Here is a 26648-nt window from a genome sequence, read left to right on the forward strand (position 1 = left end):
TTTGGGTCATAAATTTACATATGTGTACCAAATTTCAACTTAATTGGTCCAGTACTTTTGTAGAAAATGGGCTGTGACACACGGACAGACAGACAGACGCACGAGTGATCCTATAAGGGTTCCGTTTTTTCCTTTTGAGGTACGGAACCCTAATAACGATAAATAGCGCGTCATTAACCAGCATCAATATTAATGACCGATTTAATAGTATTCAGATTAGTTGACACTTAGTTCAGACAGTGTGTTAGTACCGGCACAGAATAAATAATAGTACTAAGTACAGAAGACTCACTCTCTAACAAAACGCGCCTGTTACGATCAGCACATGCACAGGCTGCTAGGTGGCGACAGCGCCACGCGCGGCTTATGGCAAACCCAAAATTTGGGCCGAACGGATGTACTTTTAGCTACCTGTAGCAAAGCAACGAAATCGCGGAGTGAGACACGCCTGGTACCGATAGTAATGAGATATGCCCTGATTCATGTAGTAGTTGTCAGTTTGACACTTGGATAAATTAATTCGTCTTGTGAAATCAATTTTCATTATATAATACTGTCTTTTAATAATTGGTCGGTTTTTGTTAAACTAAATGCTCGTTTTTAGTATAATTTAATCTATAAGCTGAATATAACCTAAAAAAAAAAATTGTTAGAAAGTTGCAATTGCGAAAGCTACATATTCTTTTCTTATTTTAATGATTGTTCTTATTTTTGCTGATAGTTGTCTATGAACAAACACCTTGTTTATACATACACGTATCTACTGATTGAATTGAAATCATTTATTTAATAGTTTTTTTATTTATATTTTCAGGTCAGTGGTTAGACGCGGCAAGGTCGGTTAAAGCATGAGTGTGTTTGTTTTGTACTTTTTTTTTACCCTTCCTGACAGATATAAAACTATTTTTGTTTTTGGCATTAATTTTCTTTAATTAAGCCAATTAATGTTTTTTTTTGACGGACAATTCCAGAAAGCTTTGACGTCTCTTTTTTATTTTACGATTCTCTAACGATTTTGGTTCTTTTTCGTATACGGCATCCCTAGTTGACACAATTAATGGAGGCTGCCCACGTGCTGTTCTGCTGCGGTTAAGGGGGTGATCCACTGCATGTAAAGGCTGTGACCACTTCAACCTGAGATTGGCCGACGCCGTACTACCGATTTTTAGGGTTCCGTGCCCAAAGGGTAAAACGGGACCCTATTAGTAAGGCTCTGCTGTCCGTCCGTCCGTCTGTCACCAGGCTGTATCTCACGAACCGTGATAGCTAGACAGTGGAAATTTTCACAGATGATGTATTTATTTCTGTTGCCGCTATAACAACAAATACTAAAAACAGAATAAAATAAAGATTTAAGTGGGGCTCCCATACAACAAACGTGATTTTTAACCGAAGTTAAGCAACGTCGGGCGGGGTCAGTACTTGGATGGGTGACCGTTTTTTTTTTGCATTTTTTGAATTATGGTACGGAACCCTCCGTGCGCGAGTCCGACTCGCACTTGCCCGGTTTTTTCTTAGCCACTGCTGGGAAAAGCATCAGCTTTGCCATGGGTGTTTTGGAGCGCATAGTGTTCCGGATGCGATCCGTCCTCGTGACACCTAGAATGCTGCGCTCCGCTATCTGGCAAACCTTCAATTTGGAATTCTGGTTCTCGGTGAGCGACCATGTTTGGATTAGTAGTGGTAAAACACTTCACACAAAAATCTAAACAAAACAGGAAAAATAACATTCGTCATTAGTACAAACGTCAACTTACCCCTTTAAAGGATCTCTTACAGTTAACCTTTGAGTAATTAGGACAGGCAAAATGCACAATTTCTTACAAATACACAATATAATTACATATAATATTTTTTTTCCATAAAATATGATATAAAATAAACATTAATTGGCTTGCCGCTAGAAATATTCAAAAAATTTATCCATGGCGTAAATATAATATGTATGTACTTAAGTTGACATTTCGTCATTAACAAAAAATAAAGATATGCGTAATCAGATTAAGGCAACCGTACCGGGTACACTAATAATGTAAACTATTAAAGTGTTTAAATGGCGCCGCCTTTGCTCCCGTTACTTCTTATTTAGCAAAATACCGCCAATTATTTTCGAACTGGACGGTGTAACATGCGACGGTATAATAAAACGAACTCTTTATTTTGCGGGGTTTAATCAACACGTGGTCAATAAGTAAGTTTCAAATCAACGGGTTTTGTTAAGTGAGTTGCGAGGAAGAAGCTTAGATTCGGACCAAGCTAACACCGCATAGCACTAGCAAAGACAAAGTGTAGGCATGTCGTTATTAATGTCAAATGTCGATAAATATTATAGGGATATTCTTACGCAAATTGACTAAGTCCCACGGAAAGCTCAAGAAAGCTTGTGTTGTAGGTACTCAGACATACAAATACTTAAATATGTACATCGAAAACATTCATGACAATCATGACTCAGGAACAAATATCTGTGTTCATCACACAAATAAATGCCCTTACCGGTATTCGAACCCAGGACCATCGGCTTCATAAACAGGGTCACTACCCACTAGGCCAGACCGGTCGTCAAATCGTCTATGAAAATCTGATGACGCTCCCACACTTTGTTCTGTTCAAGTCAGTGAAAAGTTAGCTTAGACAGACTCTACTCGTGTCTTCTTTAATACTTTAACACTCGGCTCTCGGCTAAACACAATTTCCAAAATCACAAAGTGCTAAAGTATTTCAATAATAACATTAATAACTCATACCTTGGCACAAACGATTAGGTCATTCATTTCGTTACTAATTATGTTTTGAATTTGACCAACGCATGTATTCTTGTGTTCATTAATCAAAATCCTTAAAGAAGTCATAAGCGTTTTAGCAAATTAATAACTTGTAAGTGCTATTTATTAAATTTACAGTTGAAATAATTTAATGTTTGCAATTTAAAAGCATTTCTTAAACCGGTTTGAGTTAGACCAAGAAAACTGCAACGATTTTGATAGCAGAAGCAGTGAAAATTTTATTTATACAGCGTAATTTGATAGAAGTTTGACATTTAAAATAACACTTGCTTTGCGTGTGCTATCAAAATCATTGCAGACTTTTCTTCGTCTAACTCTACCTAGTTAGTATGTATACTTTTAATTGGCATGTAGCATGTATCTTTCCCATAGTTAACTCGTAAAGTTAGTTACTTAAAATTCTGATCTAATGACAAGTCGCGCACTTTGAAACCTCGTCAAATAGTTGTGTTTAGATATACCTTTACTATACTCACCGCAATACGAATTGACGAATGAGGTTATAATGCTATCTCTTTACTCTTGTTAAGCCCAACCTAGAGCGAAAGAGATAGCGTTATGACCTGTCACCATTTGGTGTTGCAGCTACTATAGTGGTTCTGTGAGCTATAACCTTGAGAATGGGTTCAAATCCTGGTGAGGACATTTATTTGTGTGTTTATCAAAATAATTGTTCCTGAGTTATGAACTTATGAATATTTTCTATTTAGGTATATATAACTGTATAATGTATATATCACTGTCTAGTACCCACAACACAAGCCTTATTGAGCTTAAAATAAGAAATATATAAATATATTGAGCTTGCATTCCAGCGGGATTGGCGGGATCTTGCTCAGCACAGGGAGGACTGGAAAGGGAGAGGGAAGGTCTTTGCCCAGCAGTGGGACAGACACATAGGCTATTAAAAAAATATATTTACCTTATTGTGGGAAAATTTGTGTAATTTTTTTCTATAATATTTATTTTGTTTCATAATGCTAAGCTGTGCGCTGTGCGATAATGATGATGTAAAAAGGAAAGTGTAATATATTATATAAAGTGGCAAAACAATCTCATTTGCATATGTTTAGTAAAGATAATTGCCACATTTTATTTAAGACGTGGCGTTAAACTTAAACGTCTTAATCAACATTAAATTCGGTGCCAGATTAAACAATAACGCTTTTAACGACACCATAAATTCAAGCCGAATGCGTCAATTTTACGCCCATGTACAGAAGCTAATAAAAAGGATATAAAATTAACTAACTTTAACGCTGACTCGTAGGCGTAAATTGTATGCAGAGATATGTAGGGAGTTACACATTTACCCCTTTATTCATAAAACTTTACGGGCCTAATTTAGTTAAATTATGTTTTATTCTTTTCTTACAAATACATAAGTCAAAAGAACAGATAAAGAGAAACAATTCCGGCACTGTACCGGCGTATCCATACTTCCATACTATATGTGGCGTTCCACGGATAAAGGTTATAGGTATCTTTACCCGTGGGACGTCACATATTGCGAAGTGTATCTGCCTGTTACTTCTTCACGCTTAAACCGCTGTATGTGTATGGAGATATAGTTTAGGCCCCGAGAAAAGACATAGGGTTTTTATCAATCGTCATCATCAATCCACGAATACGAAGTCGCGGGCAGAAGTTAGTCTTTAAACTTTTTATATAAAGTGTGGTTTGTAAGTGCGCCGGCGCCACTCAAGGTTCGCAATTACACCGACATCTGGGTCACTTCGTATGAATATTGTTGGGCTCGCGCTGGTCTTCCCTGCGCTGAGGGAGCAAAGGTTAGATTGCGCGTTATTTTAGGAGAGTTCGGTTAATTCTTGTTACTAATTGTATACTTGAAAAACCTAGTTGAGCGCTTTCCAAAAAAAAAATTACATTTCATTCATGTCTTCAAAATATTGACTTCTTGGGCTCGTTATACTCAGAATCATTTGTACATTCACGCCTCATACATGAAAAAAATTGTCCCAATTTTTTGTATGAAAAAATATATTTCCAGTGCGTTACGTTCATACAAATAAAAAAACTTTTCATACAAAAATGTGACGAGGTCAAATGGAAACCTTGGGACACATTTTTTCATGTATGAGGCGTGAATATGCAAATGATTCTGAGTATAATGAGCCCAAGAAGTCAATATTTTGAAGACATGAATGAAATGTAATTTTTTTTTGGAAAACGCTCAGTTATCATTTCTTTTTATTATCACGTTATGAATACTTGTACCCTATTTTATCATATAATAATTTCTGTAACGTTTCGATTATTTCCTGTTGGTTTAGGTACTTTAGGTAAAATGTTGAACAATTTTTAACCCTGTCATAATAGATATTTTTAACTTAACATCTATGAGTTAATTTTGAGTGCACCAAAATTATTATTTTTTCTTTTTTCATGGCTCATTCAATACCTTCACGTAGGTAGGTATTAGATTTAAAAAAATATCACAAGTCCGTTATCATTATTTTTTAATTCTATATGCTTATATGCCTTTAATGAATACCACGAAAATTAAAGGGTATAGAATCATCTTTAATGCACTCATTATTTTTTATCCAAATTTCTCCTGTCATCGGGAACATCAAAACTTTCTCAGTACGTGATCCCTTCATACTTTTTACTGTATGGCAACACGGTACCATAAACCTGTCCGATTGTGATGTCCGTATTAATTCTACAATCTCGTATCTTACTCTAATATATAAACGATCTTGCACCTTACACAATAAAGTCTAAAATCGAATAGTCTACTGTTAAAGATGAGAGATTGAAAAAGTTAATTAATTTTTATGATTACCGTTAATCGACGATTCGTTATTCGGGCATGGTTTAATTATTTCGCTAATGAAATTAAACTGCATTGTAATTTAATTGCTTATTGATTTATTATTTGTTTGTGACATAGCTAGCGAGTTTTCGCTCTAGCCGGTTCTGATGTGTGCTTTTCCCACGGAAACTTTTGTAATAACTTAGGGTTGTTTTAAAAACAGGACACACACCCCTCCGCTGTGTTTGCGTGTTTGAACGGATTTTCAAACACTACTGAACGGATTTTCATGCGGTATTCACCTATCGATAGAGAGATTCTTGAGGAAGGTTTAGGTGATATTCAAATGTAATGTAGGGCGTGCTGGGGCAGGATATTATAGTTGGGAAAGTATCCCAACTATGATAGGTTTTTTTTAAATCTATAGCCTTAGGGGATGAGATAACATAAAAAATCATCGAACCTCTACTCGAATACGGAAATACCTTGATTATTTACTTAGTTCCAGCCGAGCTACACATAATTTGTAGATATTGTTTGATTAAGAAAATTCTATAGCATTTAACCCTAGAATAAGGTTATAATGTAATTAGTGTAAGTGCTTATAACATGGCTAAAGGTGATAACATGAAGTTACGGCCAAGAAATAAACTTTATCATTTATTTCTAATAGCTTTTAAACACCAATAAATTCAGTAATACCGTATAATAACGACGTAATAAAAACTTCGTAAGGTGCTCCATACACAGCAGTTGCAAAGCGGTACAATGTCTAACAAGAATAACATAGTATAACATTTTGATATTGAGTAAATATATATTTACACCACACCAGCTCGGAAAGGCTTACTTTGCACTTCAAAGACTGATAGCAAAGTTGCATTTTATTCTCATGTGAGGCAAAGTAATCAAATGCAAATTTTGAGTTGTTTTCTTATGTTTTCTGGTAGAATTGACTTTTAAATGATGATTTTGGATGATAAATATTTAATAACATTCATTTGTATTTGATTTGGTTTGATTTTGAATGATATTTTACATTGAATATTTGCTTCGGATTGGTATGGTGAAAAATTTTGTGTTTCACTCGGGGGCAAATTTTGTTTAACCCTCGTGCTTTGAAACCCTCGCAACGCTCAAGATTCCATTTTTCGAACCCCGAAATATTGATACCCGAGCAAGCGAAAGATTCAATTTTGGAATCTTTCGCTTGCTCGGGTATCAATATTTAGCACGAGCGGTTAAACAACAACTTTGCCCCCTTGTAAAACAAATAACTATAGTTGTTATGCAATGTTTTATAAATGCCGTTGCTGTGTGTGGCCACCTATAGAAAATACTGATTTTGCGATTTATATTAAATGTGTTATTTTATAAAACTTTACTAAACTTCTTAATTACCGGTTGGATCATAACAAACAGATAACTTAACTATAATAATGAGAATTAATGATTTACGATTATACTTAATGTTAGATTTTGTGAATTAAGTCATATATACAAACGGACTGAATTTGTAGCTTATTATAGGCTACAACTGGTATGCGAAGACACAGTTTAAGTATGCAGTTCGCATACAAGTTGCAGTTGAGAAGCAGTCCGTCTAGTTAAGTCTTTAACCAAGTGTTCTTACTGGTATCAGTTTGAATTTGCAGATTTTGTGTCTACATCAATTCAAGTTTTTACGTACCTATACAATTCAAACATCATATGGGGCATTATCTATGAAAAGGGACCTTATTGTAGATGGCACTTACGCCGCACCGTGTCACGCAGCATGGTATTTATATCGGAGCATCGTTAATAATGGCGTAAGCGCCATTGACAATAAGGTCCCTTTTCATAGATAACGTCACATGTACCTAATGTTAATTAATACGAGTAGACTCTGTCGCGTGGGGCTATTTCAAACCTCTGGGATTATTTTGAAGTATGGACGATAAAATATTTAAGAACGGGTAATTTAAACCATGACTAACATTTTATGCAACTATTCGGGATGGCTCACGCTTGAACGGTCCGGGTACGGGCCGAGGTGTCTCTGGACTTTGTTTTCTATAGAAAGTATCACGAGACCCATCAATTATCATTATGTGTGTCGGACAGAACCTGGACGTTCTAGAGCGAGTAATAATTTACTCAAACTCAAATTTTAAAAGTCCCATGGTTTTCAAACAGCTCCACAAGAAGGAACCTATAGATCATTAAAGATGGCGAGTTAACAAAATGAATGTGAAACTATAAATGACTCACGAAAGAGTCAATAATATTGTGTGCTTACCTAATAACACTAACAGCTTGTTTGTTTGTTTGTAACAGGAGGAAGAGTCGACAGCCAAAGAAGGTTGCAAGGTAGGTGAAGGTGATGAAAGCGATGATGATGATGACTGACATCTGAAAATGAAGCAAATATAGCTGTTAATATCAACAAGACATTGTGTAGAAGGAATAAAAATGGACCTACAATACCTCCTTGTGGTACTCCACGGTTACTCTGCGTATGTGATTAATAAAATATTGTTGTGTAATTATTCCAATAAGTAAAATTTTGCCTAGGTACGTGATTTTTCAATCCCAAAATAGGAAGAAGTAAACATAAACTATTTTTTAATTTAATCATAATAATGAGAAAAGATCTCTATTTGATATAGGTAGGTAGTATATTTAGTTACGTTCTTATGTCTTTCATGGCTGAAAAAAAGTTACCTATCGTTGTTTAGCATATTAAAAGTATTAGGAATAACTTCAAACACACATTATTATTATATTTGCCTTTTTCTTTATTTGTTGTAATTTTATAACTTTACTAAACATTACATTACCATACACAGTGCGGGCCGAAACGTTAATGCAATTGAATATTCTTGACCATTAACCAGTACAAATAGAACCGTCAACTGTAACCGTCCGTTACCGTTTACGGTTTAATTTGTACTGGTTAACGGTCAATTGCAATTAACGTTCGGCCAACACTGACCATACATCACTTTTAATGTTAATAATTGTTGTAGAATCTTTCTTTACTCACAAATAAGTTAGCTATAACTAGTAAATCTTTCCTTTGGATTTGTACAACTGGCTTTATGTCTCCTACGAAGGCTCGTCTCATTTATTTCCTTGTGATATTTTGTCTGAAATACATATATGTATTAAGTCAGAAAGTCACGTACGTGACAAGCGGTTACATAGTTCAGTTCTGCTAGTTTTTTTATTGAAGAAAAAACAGTGCTAATTAGTTAGCGTGTTACGAATAATGTACACACAGTACCTACTTAACAACTATCGGTTTCACTTGAAAAACTAACTGAATTAGTAATGGTACAGTACCAGAAATAAACAGCGTTGCTGAACATGGTCGGCACAAAATGCTCTTGTTAAATGAATGATTGCATGGTTATATTGTGTTTTTTTTCTAATTAAACTGTGTTATTTTGTAATGTGTTGTTTTATTTTACTTTTATTTAACACTTAATTGTACATAATGGGATGCATGGATTTGAAGTGTTTCTTTTTAATTTGTGCTCCAAAAATTAATGGAGAACGAAAAACAAAACTACATCAGGAGTGGTTTTATGATTCAAATATTATATCTTATTTTATACTTAGAACAAGATGACTTCTTAACTTATAGGAACGAAAACCACAAATTTTATTTCACAGTTCCTTTCAAGATTATTAAAAAAATAAAACTGGAATTTGCTACGTTACTTATATTTACAGCAACAAGCGCAACATAGATTCATCTGCAGAAGTTGATAAGCGGGCCAGGTGTTCAAAATGACCTTGACGCGACTTTATTGTTAAGAGAATAAGGAATAATCAAGGTAATTTTGAACACCTCGCCCGCTTTGCAACTTCTGCTGCTGACTGTAACACGACGACTGCGACCACAGTTCCATATTCAAAGGGGCAATGCATTTAGATAAACTGTGAAATGGACTCGCATGTGGAATTTCCGAACGGATACCACCTTTAAACCTAGGTACAAGAATATAATGTAACCTCTTTGGTGTCCATGTGCGAAGGTAATTGCTTACCATCAGGCGATTCGGCTGCTCATTGGCCTCCTATATTATAAAAAAACAATACCAACAATGAGAAACATAGAACAACCTGTACAGTGGTGTTCAAAAGTGCATGGAGATGTATCAACCGTAATATTAAGGCATTACGGTCGACATCTATCCATGCACTTTTGAACGCCACTGTACATAGTGTACATTTACCCAGCTGGAAATATACAAAAGCAAGCGCGAACATGAGTTATAGGGCCGAGAAACGAATCGTGAACTCGACCAGAACTTAGTTAACGAAACGAACAATGTTAAAAGCAATTCCATGGTAATGACAGTCGTAACTGAGGATCAACTCGCGCGCATTACGGCGTAATGGAGACGTCAAGGCAGAGATTAACGGGAGTAGGGTACGGTCATCTTTAAGGTGAACTTAGATGAAGGAGTAAAGTAAGGAGAATAAAATGTTGCGCTTTGTGTTTAAATAGCTATGATAGTTCAAGTTTTTTTTACACGTACCAACCTTACGATTGGTCGAGATATGTTGATTTGCGTGTAACCTAATAAGAATTTTTCTATTATACATAGAAGAAAAACAATTATTACATGCCTACGGTGTTAAACCTGTACTTATAAAACAGATGGTTGCAAATGTTAATATTCGTCGAAAAACTCAATGTACCTACTTAAAGTGTAGGTGCATGGAAACAATGTTGTCCTTTTCATCTCCTCATTTATGTAAGTGGGAACATTATTCAGAAATCGTCACATGTTTTTGGTCCGTATCACACATATATAATACACGTGGTCTTGTTATTTACTATTAATTACTGCAACCACAAACCCACTGAAGAAAACGCTAATAACACTGAGGAAAACGCTAATAATTCCCCAGCAAATAAACTTATCAAAGTCCGCAAAAGATTAACTAATCTCTCTTTGATCATGAAATAGAATCTCTCTATTAAACGAGCACCTCGGATTCCCACAATCGATCCGCGGCGTAACAAAGACGTCGGCGCCGCGCGATAATCTTCTGAGCGGCCATTTTGAGAATCACGAATACAAAATGGCGGTGCATGAAAGAGTTCCTGTGTGGCTTTATCTTGGCTCGCGCTTTTAGGATAGTGAGGTAATTGCTTAAGTATTTGAATTTGCGGGAGATATGGTGGAAATTAAACGTTAAGAGCTAATAACGTCCTTTCTGGGATCACTTTGTTACCAAAGTTATTTCTAATGAAATGAGCATGAATATACGTCATACAAACAGAATAGAACTTTAACTTTATATGTATTTGTTGACAACCAGGCGCTATCAGCGGATTTTTCAACAGCATGCGCCCATAAAGATAGCGAAGAATAAATAAAAAATCACCTTGACTAACTTAAACCAAAACGCAATAATAATTACTTTACTTTGGAAAAGTAATAAGAGTATGTACCTACTTACCTATCTATGTCTCATGAAATATTACCATCAATATGGAATAAACTGTTCCCCATTTTATTATCTCTCATATCACTCCATGAAAAACTGCAATTTTTATCGAGCCAATTATTCTATAGACTGCGTATAATTTCCTATGTAAATACTAGTGATATATTATTTTCAGCACATGTCCCTCAGCGGACGGGATAATGGTCACCCTCGCCATCAATATCGTGGCGTGAGTCCCGACAATTTGTTGTTAGTGTTGTCACCGCGCAGGCAAGTGGGCGCGTTCGCATTGTTATTAAATTTAGTATCGAGTAGTAAGCTTTTTTTTTGCAGTTGAAACTTTTGCATTGTATGTACTGTAGGTACAATGAAAATTTTAACGAGCATTATATTATATTGTAGATACCACCAACTCCAAGTTTATATCCGCTACCAAATTCAAAATTCCAATAATTGGTACCTACCTATCTATTAAGATAGTTTTTGTGTTAGTTTTATTGAAATGTCATAAAAATATCTGAATAAAAACTATCCATTATATTTGTGCAATTTTAAAAATAAGTTAACCTACCTTCTTTTTCAAAGCGACTACGAAGCACTGTTGAAGAACCATCACCATGAAAGAATTTTTAACGTTTGTGAGACCAAACTTTAAGCTCAATGTCAACCTATGTCAACTGTCAATGAATCCAATAACCTTACAGTCGTGCGCAAAGCTTAGCTGTAGCTACTGATGTGTCTCGAAACTTTCCAAAATTGTGATATTGTCATCTTAAATTTTTTTGAAAACTTATATCATATTGTATGCGAATCGAAATTTTCCGTTTTAAAAAATAAAAGTATCCTTAATTTCCTATGAAATTTTCGAGAACTTTTCTATCTTTTTAGGGTTCCGTACCCAAAGGGTAAAACGGGACCCTATTACTAAGACTTCGCTGTCCGTCCGTCTGTCCGTCTGTCTGTCACCAGGCTGTATCTTACGAACCGTGATAGCTAGACAGTTGAAATTTTCACAGATGATGTATTTCTGTTGCCGCTATAACAACAAATACTAAAAACAGAATAAAATAAAGATTTAAGTGGGGCTCCCATACAGCAAACGTGATTTTTGACCAAAGTTAAGCGACGTCGGGCGTGGTCAGTACTTGGATGGGTGACCGTTTTCTTTTTGCATTTTATCCCGTTTTTTTTTGCTTTATGGTACGGAACCCTTCGTGCGCGAGTCCGACTCGCACTTGCCCGGTTTAATTTAAAACTTTCCGCATGCCGTGACAGTGCACAGTGGAGCCGCGCACCCCACTTTCCACCTGTACTCGTCGAATAAATTCCAAATTACCCTGAGAGCGTTTCGGTGTCAGTTTTTGCATGAGTTTTAAGTTTTATTACAATTGCACGTCCGTAAATAAATATAATAAAATGTGAGATATTTAAATTTGTACGGTTATTTCGGATCGTGATGGAATTATTGGCTGTAGTACATTTGAGCTTCGTTAAATGTCAAATAGTTCGGGTGTTGGTAAACGATGTGTGATGTTGATATGTTGTAAATATGATCGCCACTTATACGCACTTTGACGTGTATTTTGTCATTTATGCCGTTTAATGGCCATTATTAAAGATTTTATACACATACTCTTACCATATATCAATCACCGAGCAAACTAGGTATATTCCTAAATAGCCTAGTGGTTATTGATTATGCATGCGATTTTCAAGTTTTTTGAGATAAAGACCAAGAGGTTCGGGTCCTGACTCGTAGGCATATCTATCTATTAACAAGTACGAGACTCTATCGAGTTAGACCAAGAAAAGTCTGCAGAGATCTTGACAGCACACGCAGTGCCAATGTTATTTTATACATCATAATTCCATAGAAGTTTGACGTTTAAAATAACACCTGCACTGCGTGTGCTGTCAAAACCTCTGCAGACTTTTCTTGGTCTAACTCTAGATGGGTCATGCACATTTTACAGGAAGCTAAACAGCCCGATTCGAACTTTAAGATACATATCCGATCCATCCTGTATCATTAAGGGGCCCACCGATTAACAGTCCGCCGGACGGTATCGGCCTGTCAGTTAGAACAAAATTTTGACAGTTCCGAACAACTGACAGGCCGATACCGTCCGCCGGACTGTTGATCAGTGGGCCCCTTTAGCAAATTTTTGACGTATCTTAAAGTTCCAATCAGGCCGTAACTCTTTCATGTGTTTCCTGTAGACGTAATGTGCCGATTTAAAGTAAATCATCGCTACTATCATATTGTAACACTTAAATAAGGTTGTGATATCGTTTTCAAGTATAAAAACTATTGGAGCACAATGACCCAGTGTGGAGCAAAGTAGGCACATTTTCCGGCACGTTATTGCTAACTTATTAAGAAATGCAAAAACGTTGAATGTTTTAATATATTTGATCCTCTTATTTATTGAGCTGGCCGACCTAGCTTCCATTAGCATGTAATGAGCACTCCCGTCCGCCTGTTATATCAGTATATAGGTAACAATATATAAGCTCAGTAGTTTATATACAAAAAAGTTACATCGTTGTATATGAAGATATACATACATGTAAACAGCTGCTTTATACTTTTTAAATAAAATGTTACAGGCGTACCTAGGTATATTTATACACACATGACATAATTTAGTGTTTATAATTATGGTAAAATACATGTAAAAGTAATGGACAAAAAAATAAGACAATAAAACAAATCGTATCGTCTAAAGTTGTCAATTTGTAGTAATTTTTTCGTGATTTCTGGCCTGTATATGTTTTTACTCATGGCCAAATTTAGAGGAAGCAAAAAAAGGTTTAATTACTGGATTATAGCACCTCATTTAATTTTAAAATTAGTAATCTAACATTTTTTGCGATCATCTATATTTGTCCATGAACACAGCAGTGAGCATGAGCAGTGTATTTAATATAATAGCGATAATAGTAGCCTACTTATCTCTAAATTCTCCTCAGTTTTTTTTTGCGTCGGATACATTGTTGTATAATGTGCGATTACCACACATTTCCATCAATTCCTGTCGCGCTTGCCACTTTACGTGACGTTACCTTTTACAGATGTTTCCTTTCCTTATAATTAAGTTTTAAATGTCTTCTGTAATATGTACAAGTAAGTTCATTCTACAATAAAACTATTGGATAATCAACTTCATTTCAATGAAAAACAAAAAAAATGGTTTTCAGTTATATTTGATTACCTAATTGTTATTGATCCTGCCAGCGAAACTATTATAGGCTTAGGTTCAAATCTTTGTACGGGCATTTTACGTGTGCAAAGCTTTGTCGGTCTCGTATTTAATTTTAGCTGATATCGATTCGCATTTTGTTTTTAAAGTCATGTTCAAACAAAAGGGTGAAATACCACATATAATAAGTTACTATTTAACTAAAAGTGCTAGTAACAACATCAACTTTTTATATAAATATCTATCACCTAATCTAACGAAATAAACGTGTCATCTCTACAAAACCCTCTACAGTCCGGTTAATTCGTTCGCGCGAACCGTTTACGTAAGGTCGGGTGTTAACATAACCGTTATCAGCGACCAGGCCGTCAACTTGTCCGAAGATTCATCACAGTAATTAATCTGCTTCTTATCACTTGAAGCTCGACCACATTATTGAAGCACTAGAAGAAAGAAAGCCGTTGAAAAGCGACACTTATGTTTCAAAAAATAAGGTATACATACGATTTTGAGAGCTGCGTGCGTGAATTGGTTTTGCGATTCTTGGAAACTGTCTGTGACACTAACGTAGCCTTTATAATTTAGGTAATAAAGTTGTAAATCGACTGTACGTGTTAGAGTGATGTTTCGGTACATTGTTATAGATCGCTCGATAGGTAGCGCCATAAAGAAAATTGTTTCACTTTAATACTTTTAAATTTGAGCATCTTGTAAGATTTAGTTGGTTTGATTTGCATTTGAACGATGCGGTGCTTTTGCGAAAATATGAGTTAGGATTTATTTACAGAATTAAGTTATTTAAATTCGTCGGGTTAGATCAAAACTTAGATGTTTATCATTTAGGGCGATGTAATGTTGTTTGTTTATGGGTTGAATGTTGGCCGATATAGATATTGAAATGAGAGTGAAACTAGCTTTAAGTACGCAATAAATACCTGAGAGGCTAGACATAGGACAGGTTTATTTTCGTAGGTACCTTTGAAGAAATATGCGGCCGGATAATAAAGTAGAAATTAAACAAAGGGTAAGTACCTAATAGCAACATTATTATTCGCAAAAGATGCACGCTTAAATTCTTTAAACCTTGAGGGATCTAGGGATTGTCAAAAACAATAAAGGTCTACTCGAATCAATATCATCATTTTTACTGTCCTCCGACCAAAATCGTTTTGCCGAAATCGAACGTTCGGTTGTGCTCTAGTTTCGGCTGAAACCGAACCTTCAAACATGACTTTTCTGCTAAAACTTGTCGAAACCAAAATCTATGTCGTGCACTACCGAAAACAAAATCTTGTATGTTTCGGCGCCGCCGCCGATAGTTTCAGCAGTTTTTGTCCAAAACCGAAACTTTGGCCGATACATGATTTATAAAATTATTTAACCTTCTTTTCTTAATCTGTCGGCGAAAACAATACAAAAACAATAAGTTCAGTTAAGAAGCCGGCTAAAAGGCTAGCTGCTAAGAAATATCAAGCTAGTTAAGCTGGCAAGTGTCGACACGGCTGTCATGACACTCGACGTCATCTAGACACTAGACCAGGCTTTTTAGCTCCAGCTCAGACTACCTACCACAAGATTAAACATTTGTTAATTTATCGCAAGTCTGTAATACATAATTAAAATACATGAAGCTCTGCACCAAGGAATCTTCTTCAGAGCTAAGTAGTTAAGGATTAAGTGTTGTCACATTCGTTGGAACCTGTTTGCCTACTTAGTGAAAACCGTTTACATTATCCTGGCAGAAACACAAGCCAAATGAGCTCCGGCTTGCCCAACAGATGTTTCGACGCGTGCCACTGTTACACTGAGAGAAAAGTACAACAAAAATACACTTAGAATTACAAAAAATAAACTTAATCCGGGGACAAGGAGAGTTAACTAATAGGGACAAATTGACTTTTACAATTTCTATTAGTTCCTGCAATTTCTATTATCTGTTTGTTGAAATTATATTTGGGATTACTGAGCTGTTTGTAGAAATAAATAAACTTTACAGAAATAGTGAAACGTCCATAATTATTACTAAAACTTCATTTTTTCCCCCAGTACAGAACTGTTTTTTAATTCCTGGTGATGATTTTTCTCTCAGTGTACTGTTAGGTACCTAATAAACCTACACACAATGATAATGCGGAAACTAGTGAGAGGGAATCTATGGCTCAAGACCATCTTGAGACATTTAATTAAGCTCTTTTACAAGCCCGTTTAACACGAGATTATACATCGTTTATTTATTTATGATTTATTTATAGTACCGGGGAGACCTAGCTGTACTCTGAAAATTTATAAAACCTCAAAAATGAGCGTTTTGCCAAAGATAAGACCTATAGCAAATTTCATCGAAATCGTTAGAGCCGTTTACGAGATTACCGAAATATAAATAAACAAGAATTGCTCGTTTAAAGGTATTAGATAGGTAGAGAAGATAAGATAAGATAATCACTCAAAGACGGTGAACTCTTACTCTTAACATAGGTACCTTTTAAATAATACTAAGTATTATGTATTTTTTTTTACTTTTGTGGGTGGTTTTTTAGGGTTCCGTTGCCAAATGGCAAAAAACGGAACCCTTATAGATTCGTCATGTCTGTCTGTCTGTCTGTCCGTCCGTATGTCACAGCCACTTTGTTCCGAAACTATAAGCACTATACTGTTGAAACTTGGTAAGTAGATGTATTCTGTGAACCGCATTAAGATTTTCATACAAAAATAGAAAAAAAACGATAAATTTTTAGGGTTCCCCATACATATTATAGAACTGAAACTCAAAAATTTTTTTTTTCATCAAACCCATACGTGTGGGGTATCTATGGATAGGTCTTCAAAAATGATATTGAGGTTTCTAATATCATTTTCTTCTTAACTGAATAGTTTGCGCGAGAGACTCTTCCAAAGTTGTAAAATGTGTGTCCCCCCCCTGTAACTTCTAAAATAAGAGTATGATAAAACTAAAAAAAATATATGATGTACATTGGTAATGTACATTACCATGCAAACTTCCACCGAAAATTGGTTTGAACAAGATTTGGTAAGTAGTTTTTTTTTAATACGTCATAAACCGTAAACCGCAATTTTATTGTGTTACTTGCTGTTACGGAACCCTTCATGGGCGAGTCCGACTCGCACTTGGCCGCTTTTTTCTATTAAGTAGGGACCTATTACCTAAGTTATTTATCCTATCCTTTGATAGTCATTCAAATATCCAAAGGTCCAAGTGACAAGTCCTTGTAATCCGTTAGAACTATAGAATAGGGGTTGTAAGGAGAGGCAACTACTCCCTACTACCACAGATTATATAATAGCTATTACTAAATGTATGGGCTCACCTCCACTACGCTATCCGTGATATCAACTACCTTATGGCTCCTCTACACGATGGGCCAACGCCGGCCACTCCAAGGGACGCAGCTATGCGGTAGAAGGAGATAGCAATATCACTTGCAGCATAAATGCGTCCCTTGGAGTGGCCGGCGTTGGCCCATCGTGTAGAGGAGCCATTATACAAACTTCAAAAGGTGATGCCTACTCAATAAATATCATGGAAAACAAACAATTACAAATTCGCCTGTTATCTGAAGATCGTGGGTAATATTTTGCGTCGATAAGCATCGAATCGATATGAGCCGATAAATATCGTGTCGATAAAGTGTCGACGGAGGCACGCGACGCAGCACTAATTTAGGTTGTTTTTAGGATTCCGTACCCAAAGGGTAAAAACGGGACCCTATTACTAAGACTCTGCTGTCCGTCTGTCTGTCACCAGGCTGTATCTCATGGACCGTGATAGAGACAGTTGACATTTTTACAGATGATGTATTTCTGTTGCCGCTATAACAACAAATACTAAAAAGTACGGAACCCTCGGTGGGCGAGTCCAAGTCGCACTTGTCCTGTTTTTTTTATTTAAATCACAAATGACTAGGTATAGTAGGTAGGTACCTAAGTATTTCATAAAAATTATACTATTAGATCGGAATCAGGGCAAGTTTTCATGCCAAGTGGTACGTCACGGCAAACGTTAGATTTTAGGTACTTATGCTTGGAAATGTCATTTAACCCTTCAACCTTCAAGAAAAGAGCGTACTCCCATCATAAATTCCGGCAACGCACTTGCCACCCGTCTGGTGTTGCACGTGTCCATAGGCGACGGTAATTACTTATCATCAGGCGACTCGTCTGCTCGTTTGTCTCCTATATCAATCACAAAATGATGAAAAATCAATAAAAAAAGGTACTAGAACTATATATACCTAGATTAAGTATGTACTTATAAAAAAATCCCTGTAACTTTAGAGTCATAGGTAGGTAGGTACTGATACTTGTGCAAATAGATTCCTCTGCCTCTATTATAAAGGCCTATAATATTATACGAGTACCAACGGTTTCTTCTATAACACGACCGTACGTATCACTCATATCATAGTCGCTACCGTACGATGACGTCACGCGACCGAGACAGAAACATACGACCCAGCTTAGTAAGAACGGGTCAACCGAACGGTAAAAACAAGCTACCTTATTTGGGATCATATGTGGCAAAATTTTGCCGTAAAAGTCACCAGCGTGGTGCTAGGTGGTTGAAAATTCGCGACCATATTGATTTCCGCGCAGGTTTCCTTTTTAAAACTGGTGGGGGGTGTTATGTGAAGTGAGATGCGCGGGAGTGACCGTTTTGACGACATGTGGCGCGCAGGTGCGGTAGAGATGTGATGAAAGTCGTTAACGCATGTTTTTTATAGTTTCTTGGATTGTTAGATAGAGTAAGGTCAGTGGTAATGATCGTTTTGTTTGAATAAGCGGTTAGTCAAGGATACATGTAGGTGTTAGGTGCTACGTTGTATTTTGATATTAAATTAAATGTCAAGATCTGTTGTCATTATTACTAATAAGTATCTACTGTGAGTTAGTTAAATTATAGTTAGATTAAGTGAAAACCGTTTATTGCATTCGGGTCATATACATTTTATAGTATACTTAACGCGTTCGCGTCTTTCCTGTAGACATCGCAAAGTTGAACCCCTATATACAGGATTTTTTTTAGTACATAATAAAAAAAGAAAAACGTGATATATTATGTAACCTACTCATTAACTTGCATTGTATTGTCCATAGAAGTGACTTTTTTTCAATTGAATCCAATTGCATTGCAAAGACTACTTAAGTGCACTAAGTTACTAACCCAGACCAATTTCTATTAATAAATAAATAAATAATAAATAAATAAATATTATAGGACATTTTTACACAAATTGACTAAGCCCCACGGTAAGCTCAAGAAAGCTTGTGTTGTGGGTACTCAGACAACGATATATATAATATATAAATACTTAAATACGTAGAAAACAACCATGACTCAGGAAAAAATATCTGTATCATCATACAAATAAATGCCCTTACCAGGATTCGAACCCGGCACCATCGGCTTCATAGGTAGGGTCACTACCCACTAGGCCAGACCGGTCACCAATAGAAATACAATTCTTTATTGTTGTATTAATAGAAATACAATTCTTTATTATTTTTGTATTTATTGTAAGTACTCGTAACTAGTACCTAATAGTAGTTGCGATTAACAAAAGGTATTGAAAATGTGAGAACTTTAGTCGAATAATTTTAACACCTCGGAACCTATTCGTCATCCACACACGAACGATAATTTGTGAGCACGGAATCGATTTATTCATTTACTCAGTAAATTAATTGCGAACCAACGGTGGCGCCGAAACTTCCATAATCGTATATTTGCTGATATATTACTGAGTATACATTAGATTTTATGGTTCAAGCTACTGTTAGGGAGAGTATAGATGTCTTATAAAAGTCCCACGGGCATTGACTTAAATGAAAGTTGCTTTAATAATGTACCTACGTATTACCCTATCCTTCAGGTTAAACATTGACTAAGTTGACTCTAAATAGTCTTAATGCACTGCAAAATTTAATTTGTGTGGTATACTTACTGAAGATAAACTGTGGCATGAACTGTCCGCTGGGTATTTCCGGACCGATAACACCTTCAAGAAACTAGTGTACTCCCATCTTAAATTCCGACAGTGCACTTGCAACTCCTCTGGTGTTGCAGGCTCTGGTGTCCATGAGCAATTACCGTGCTTATATACCATTAGGCGATTCTTCTGCTCCTTTGCCTCCTATATATCACAAAAAAACTTGTGGAAGTTTGTATAGATTTGCAGTTTTTTTTCAGCAGTGGACATGTTTTGGTCGATATAATGGTTAAAGTTATTCGCATCAATAATCGTATGTCTACTTCCTAAACTTGGAATCTAAATCCCTCAGCTCAAAGCGAGCCAAAGTGTCGTGCGGTGTGGCTACTTCATTTTCAATATTTCATAATAGCCACAGTGTGAACTCGCCTTAACCCCTACAGCCTCCGGCGCAATCATAAATATCTCTTAAATCTACACACATGCGTACTAGCCAAGTTTATTACTCTGCCTGCCGATATCATACTTAGATTTCACTTAACACCTCCTGAAACACATGAAAAACAACCTTATTGCATTGACAATAAAGCTTTATTTTACTTTGTGGAAAATCTTGTAGTTACACCCTTTTGTGTTAAGGGTTAGGTAGTTAGGTTTAACAGATCGAGGGGAAATAGATTTATCTCTTTTCAATATTGTGTTAGATGTTGAGATTAACATTAGTGCGGACAGGCGGTAGCGTACCGTAATAAATGAACAATTTAGTAGCTCTCAGGGGATATTTCTTCATTTTGTAATCTCTGAGTGTTTTGACAATTTAGAGAATAATGGATATAACTTATTAACTTATTATTTGTTAGATTAGTTACTTACGACCTCAGAGGTTCATTCACTCCCCTTGTGGTCTGTGATGGCGCTGTCGGAACGGAATATGACCCTTCATAAAAAGAACATCCCTTAAGCTCCATGAAAAATGGTCCAAACCATACTCACAAATAATCAACTGGATCAAAGTCAAAATACAAATATCAATCATCAGAGCGGTCTCTCTAAGAATTAGAGGAACGAGAAGAAGGATAGAAAGATTTGGATCTGAAGACGGCTGTGGTGTGGACTGTGGAATACCCATCCTTGAAGATTAGATTTCTCTTCTTTCTACCGCACAACTGTTTTAAAATACGTTTAAAATTGTAGTATTTAATGTAATAAATGTGTTATCATCGCTACTTACGACCTTAAAAGATAATAAATATAAAGTAGGACCGTGAAGCTAACGAACATACACTTTTTATGGGATCTAGTGAGTTCCATTCCCAATAGTTCCATGGTACTGATACGTCAAACTTTTTGTGTGAATATGAACTATGTACTTATTCCTTTTTGAGAATTTTGTAGTTCTGTGTGGTACACATTAGGGAAACATGATGTGGTACACAGTACCATCTGTTCTAAAAAAAAACCGAACTTTTGTACCTATATCTACTAATTTAAACTTTTTTAGGTTTATGACAAAACAATGTATTTAGTAAATTAGTACCTACCTGTAATAACTGAACGCCAATGGCATAAAAAACATTTGAGTAGTTTTCATAAAACACATTTTACAAACTACTTCGCAGGACTTAAAATTAAAACAAGAATTGATAGTTAAATAGGTAAATGTAGTTACGTTATGGACTTTATACCACTGCATACCAATAAAACTGCCTATGGCGATCAAAATGCCCATAAATTATGTTGTGCAAAAAGCTAATGCTCAATGGGCATTTCTGTTCTGCATTTTGGTTTTTTGCAAAATTTTAATGACTAATTTGTATTTCATTACTTTTCAAGCCAGATGTCTGAAGTACAGTCACCATCATTATAACCTCTATGTCAGCGGTTGGCAACCTTTCAGCAGCCAAGGGCCACATAGAAGTTAACGTAGTTGACGCGGGCCGCAGTTTGTTAATATTTATGACTTTATCAGATTATTGTCGTTTGTCAATATTACATATAAAGGCTATTGCCGATCGCTGATCTATGCGATCATGTTCTTGACGTGTGTGTTATCATTGATAACAATTTTTTATTGACGAACTTAATATAAATAAAGTCTGTTAATCAACTTTGTCAGTAGAAAAAGAAAATTCAAATTTTCTATGGGACGATAACCCTTCGCGCTTACATTTTTTAAATTTGCCCATTTTTTCTACTGGCGATGGCGGAAATGGTTTGACAGACTTTAAACTATGCACTAACTTATTAAACAAGAAAACCGGGCAAATGCGAGTCGGACTCGCGCACGAAGGGTTCCGTACCATAATGCAAAAAAAAAAACAAAAAAAAGCAAAAAATAAAAACGGTCACCCATCCAAGTACTGACCACTCCCGACGTTGCTTAACTTTGGTCAAAAATCACGTTTGTTGTATGGGAGCCCCATTTAAATCTTTATTTTATTCTGTTTTTAGTATTTGTTGTTAAAGCGGCAACAGAAATACATCATCTGTGAAAATTTCAACTGTCTAGCTATCACGGTTCGTGAGATACAGCCTGGTGACAGACAGACGGACGGACGGACGGACGGACGGACGGACGGACAGCGAAGTCTTAGTAATAGGGTCCCGTTTTACCCTTTAGGTACGGAACCCTAAAAATGGAAAAACGTTCACGATATCAGTTGTTTTTCAGTAGTTTTAGTACTTATCATAAAATTTTTATTCGACAAACTTTGTTGGAACGTTCAAACATTACCAATTGTCTAGAGGTACATTGTAAAATGTTTGATCTCAACTAAAATACACTTTTTATAAATTGATGAATAATAATTTAAAATATTGACTGAGGGTGTTCAAAGAATTGGCCAGTCCATTATATTTAGGTATGAACAAAATGTCCGTTACATTAAACTACCGTGTTCATCAAAAAAAAAATACAGAGGTTGCCAACATTCTCCAAGTTGCCTACACCTGTTTAATGTTTACGCCAGGTTATTTTAATTAAAGGACCCCCGAGGATTCATGAATTGTTAATCTATTTTTAATTAGTCTTACATTGTGGGATAAAAACCGGGTTTGCGGTTGGTGTTTTTAAGCAACCGGGAAATTTGTAAAATTTCCTGTTTTTTTGGAAAAGTGGCGTTGTTGCGCCGACCGGCTGCATTGAGTAGGTTCCTGCTGGGGCGCTGGACTCAAAAAATATCAGTTGGTAATTAAGTACTTAATTAATGAGCTAAGCCTGCATGGCAACCGCTATTTAACGTTAGAATACTCGTCATACTCGTATCGATTTTGAACAAATTCTGAATAACCAATAAAAAATGGGTAAAGAACTAGGTTGATTACAAAAAGTGCATGTCGATTGTTGTCTCAAAATACCTGTACAGTTTATAAAGAATATTAAATTTAAGAGTCGTTAGGATTTGTTGGGAACATTCATAAGGCCCGATACAGGTATATAAAAAATTGTAGAATTTGAGTAGATTTTTAATCTGCCATATTTATATTGCTATTAGTATAGGTAATAGCAATTTGAAATGTTTTTATATCCCCTTAAAAAAACTAATGCCATCCACATTGCCGTATTTGTTCAAATAGTAGTAGTAGTAGTAAACTCTTTATTGTACAAAAAGACATATTAAAAATAACATACAATTAGTAAGAAGTACAAAGGCGAACTTAACCCAAATATTCACAACACAACAGCAAATATTCTTAATATTCTATTTTTATTTAACAAATATTCTTTTTAAGTGACGCAGAATGCAATACAATAACATTAACAGACCACGAAGTCAATGGTTGCAATAAGTAGGCATTTAACATCTCGTTGTCATGTTTACGTTTTCATCAAATGGGATATGACACGAGACATGAATGACGCCGCGTGTCATGTTGCAATCGACACTTCTCCGTACGGTGACTGCAGATTTTTGTGATATATCACCGAATTTAGTGGTGTGCAACCTTTTTGTTTTATACGAATTTTAGATTAATTCGCTTTGTCCTCTTGGTTCGAATGTTGTTGCTCGTCACTTAGTTTTTTGTGTCAGAAAGTCATGTATTTTTAGCGTGATTGTGTCACTGCTAAATAATTAAATTGATTTTGCTTCCCGTTTTCAATTTAATGTTCATGAAAACTCACTAATATATAGTTTGATTTAAATTTTCGATATGTATATTTTTACATAACTAATAGGTATGTTACATACATAATTTTACATTTATAAGCAATTTTTTTTTCTTTTACATACTTAAATAATGTTTTATCAGCGTGATAAATAAATAAATAATATAAGGACAAACTTACACAAATCGACCTAATGTTAATAGGAGTTTTAATACGCGTGGTACGCTCGGAAAAAAATAGTAAGCTAAATAAATAAGCGGAACATTACAAAAAAATCTTGTTTTCGTAAACATTGTTATTGCGTGTTTTTTTTAGTATTCCATGTGTAAAGGTTGTCGATCGGCGTAAATCCGTGTCCTGATCGGGTCCGTGTCGAATGGCATTAAAATCAGCGGTGTTATTTCAAAGATGTCCCGTATTTTGGGGTCACACGTCACCTTGGATGCGATGTCGGCGCCGGGATATCTAGATTTGGGGCTGATACGACTTCTGAATATACAGGGTGCAAATCCATTGGGTCCTTACACGAATAAATAATTAATCATGATTTTTCGATTTGCAAGAATTTGTCTTTACTAGTTTTATGAATTTTCAAAGCTATCCAAATTACCAGGACCAAGCTATGCTCGAAATTTCTTCTCGACATAGCTCAGGCGAGCGAGACACATTAATCGTAGAACCCATGGCCACTGGGGCAGAAAGGTTCTATGTATAGCATGTACGTCGCCAGAGAAGCCTCCCAACATAGTTAACCGAACCCAAGGAACCGTGGCGTCATTGCAGTCTTTGCCGCCCTAGGCCCCAGGTCCTTGCCGCCCCTTTCTCAGCCCTTTGACTACATTTCTTGTAATCATCAGCGAATTTTTTGTCACAATTTGCCGCCCTAATTATCTTGCCGCCCTAGGCCCGGCTTTATGGCCTTAGGGCAAATCCGCCATTGCCAAGGAACCATTAGATAAACGCCTGGTACTACCAATTCTTCGTGGAGATCCTTATTAGGGAAACGCTACGTCTCAGCTAATTAGATCTCTTTCGACTAGTAAGATCATTAAAAATAATTAATTAAGAATGTTAGGGATGAATGTTGATGGGCGGACAGCGGATTGTAGACCCAAAAAACGATGGATGGATTGTGTGAAAGAGGATATGAGAAAGAAAGAAGTGAGTGCTGAGGTGACAAAAGACAGAGAAGAATGGAAGAGAAAATTATGTTGTGCCGACCCCACATAACATGGGATAAGGGCAGAGAGAAGAAGAGGAGGAGATGATCATTAATACCTATCCATGTCCTACGTCCGCTGACCCAGTGTCGGCAAACTGGAGCGTGCGCCGGGGCTGGGCTCGTGACGTCACTTCCCTGTGTGCGCGTGCGACTCAAGCGGCGTGAGATGTAAGAGAATAGCTGTTTACTTATCCATGGACTTTGCGGATTCTTCCCCATTATTAATTTAACCTCATAGCCTACTCAGTAGTATGTAACCCTGCCTACGAAGCAGGGGTCCCGGGTTCGAATGACCGGTAAGGGCATTTATTTGTGTGTTCAGCACATTATTTTTTGTTTCTGACTCTATAGTAACGTAGTCGTGAAATCTTAAAATGTGCCAATTTACTTCGTAGATGAAAAATCAAAACTATGTTTTCGATTGCGAATGGTTCTTCCAGTTTTGTACTCATGATGGCATAACAGTAGGTACGATTGAGTATTATCTGTTTCGATTTTCATTATTTTTAATCCCAAAGAGCTCTTTTTCCTCTTTTCGCCCAAATTCTCATAGTTATAATAATGCAAAGTCCAAGCACAAACTGCGTCATATAAAATGGAAACCGCTTAAAACTTACAACTTAAAATTAAAATCCAACTTAAGGCCACGCCGCTTCCGTCGGAGCACGCGTCACTCTTCCACCCACCCTCGACCTTCGGTCCTCACCATAAGACCCACATTCCTCTGTACAACCTAAGATAAAGATTGTAACTTTTTGTGAAGCGGCATCGTAAAAGGGCACAGGGTGCGTGGAGGAAGTCTCGGAGCACCGTAAGGCCGTGGTATAGATCTAGGTTTGATGGCGGTCTGATGTGCATGCGTGAAATGATACTAGAGCTATTCTATGTGTTCTTATTTAAGGCATTGTAATGTGGGGTACTGAGTTAACTGTCTTTAGGTGATTATTCAGTTATATTTATATGTATAACTAATCTGGTTACATAGACAAAAGGTCTTTATACTATTCGTTATATTATTTCATTTAATTATGACATGCTTTAGAGTCTTTAGTTACGTGATCAAGTCGCAATTAATAATATATGTGACGTTATCTATGAAAGGAACCTCATTGTCGATGGCGCTTACGCCATAATTAACGATGCTCTGATATAAA

At 36.2% G+C, this 26648-nt stretch overlaps 1 protein-coding gene across 2 annotated transcripts in view; it reads left to right on the forward strand.

Annotated features, from left to right (window-relative positions):
- LOC134668107 (serum response factor homolog) overlaps positions 1-26648 on the forward strand; it is a 292300-nt gene that overhangs the window by 98295 nt on the left and 167357 nt on the right. Inside the window, exon 3 of one of the 2 annotated variants that reach the window (XM_063525602.1) lies at positions 7885-7917. The exons of the other annotated variant lie outside the window; for it this stretch is intronic. Within the exon in view, the coding sequence (XP_063381672.1) occupies positions 7885-7917 (33 nt within the window). The remainder of the gene's footprint in view (positions 1-7884; positions 7918-26648) is intronic. 2 annotated transcript variants of the gene reach the window in all.

Source organism: Cydia fagiglandana, chromosome 10, assembly GCF_963556715.1.
Source record: "Cydia fagiglandana chromosome 10, ilCydFagi1.1, whole genome shotgun sequence".
NCBI classification, from domain to species: domain Eukaryota; kingdom Metazoa; phylum Arthropoda; class Insecta; order Lepidoptera; family Tortricidae; genus Cydia; species Cydia fagiglandana.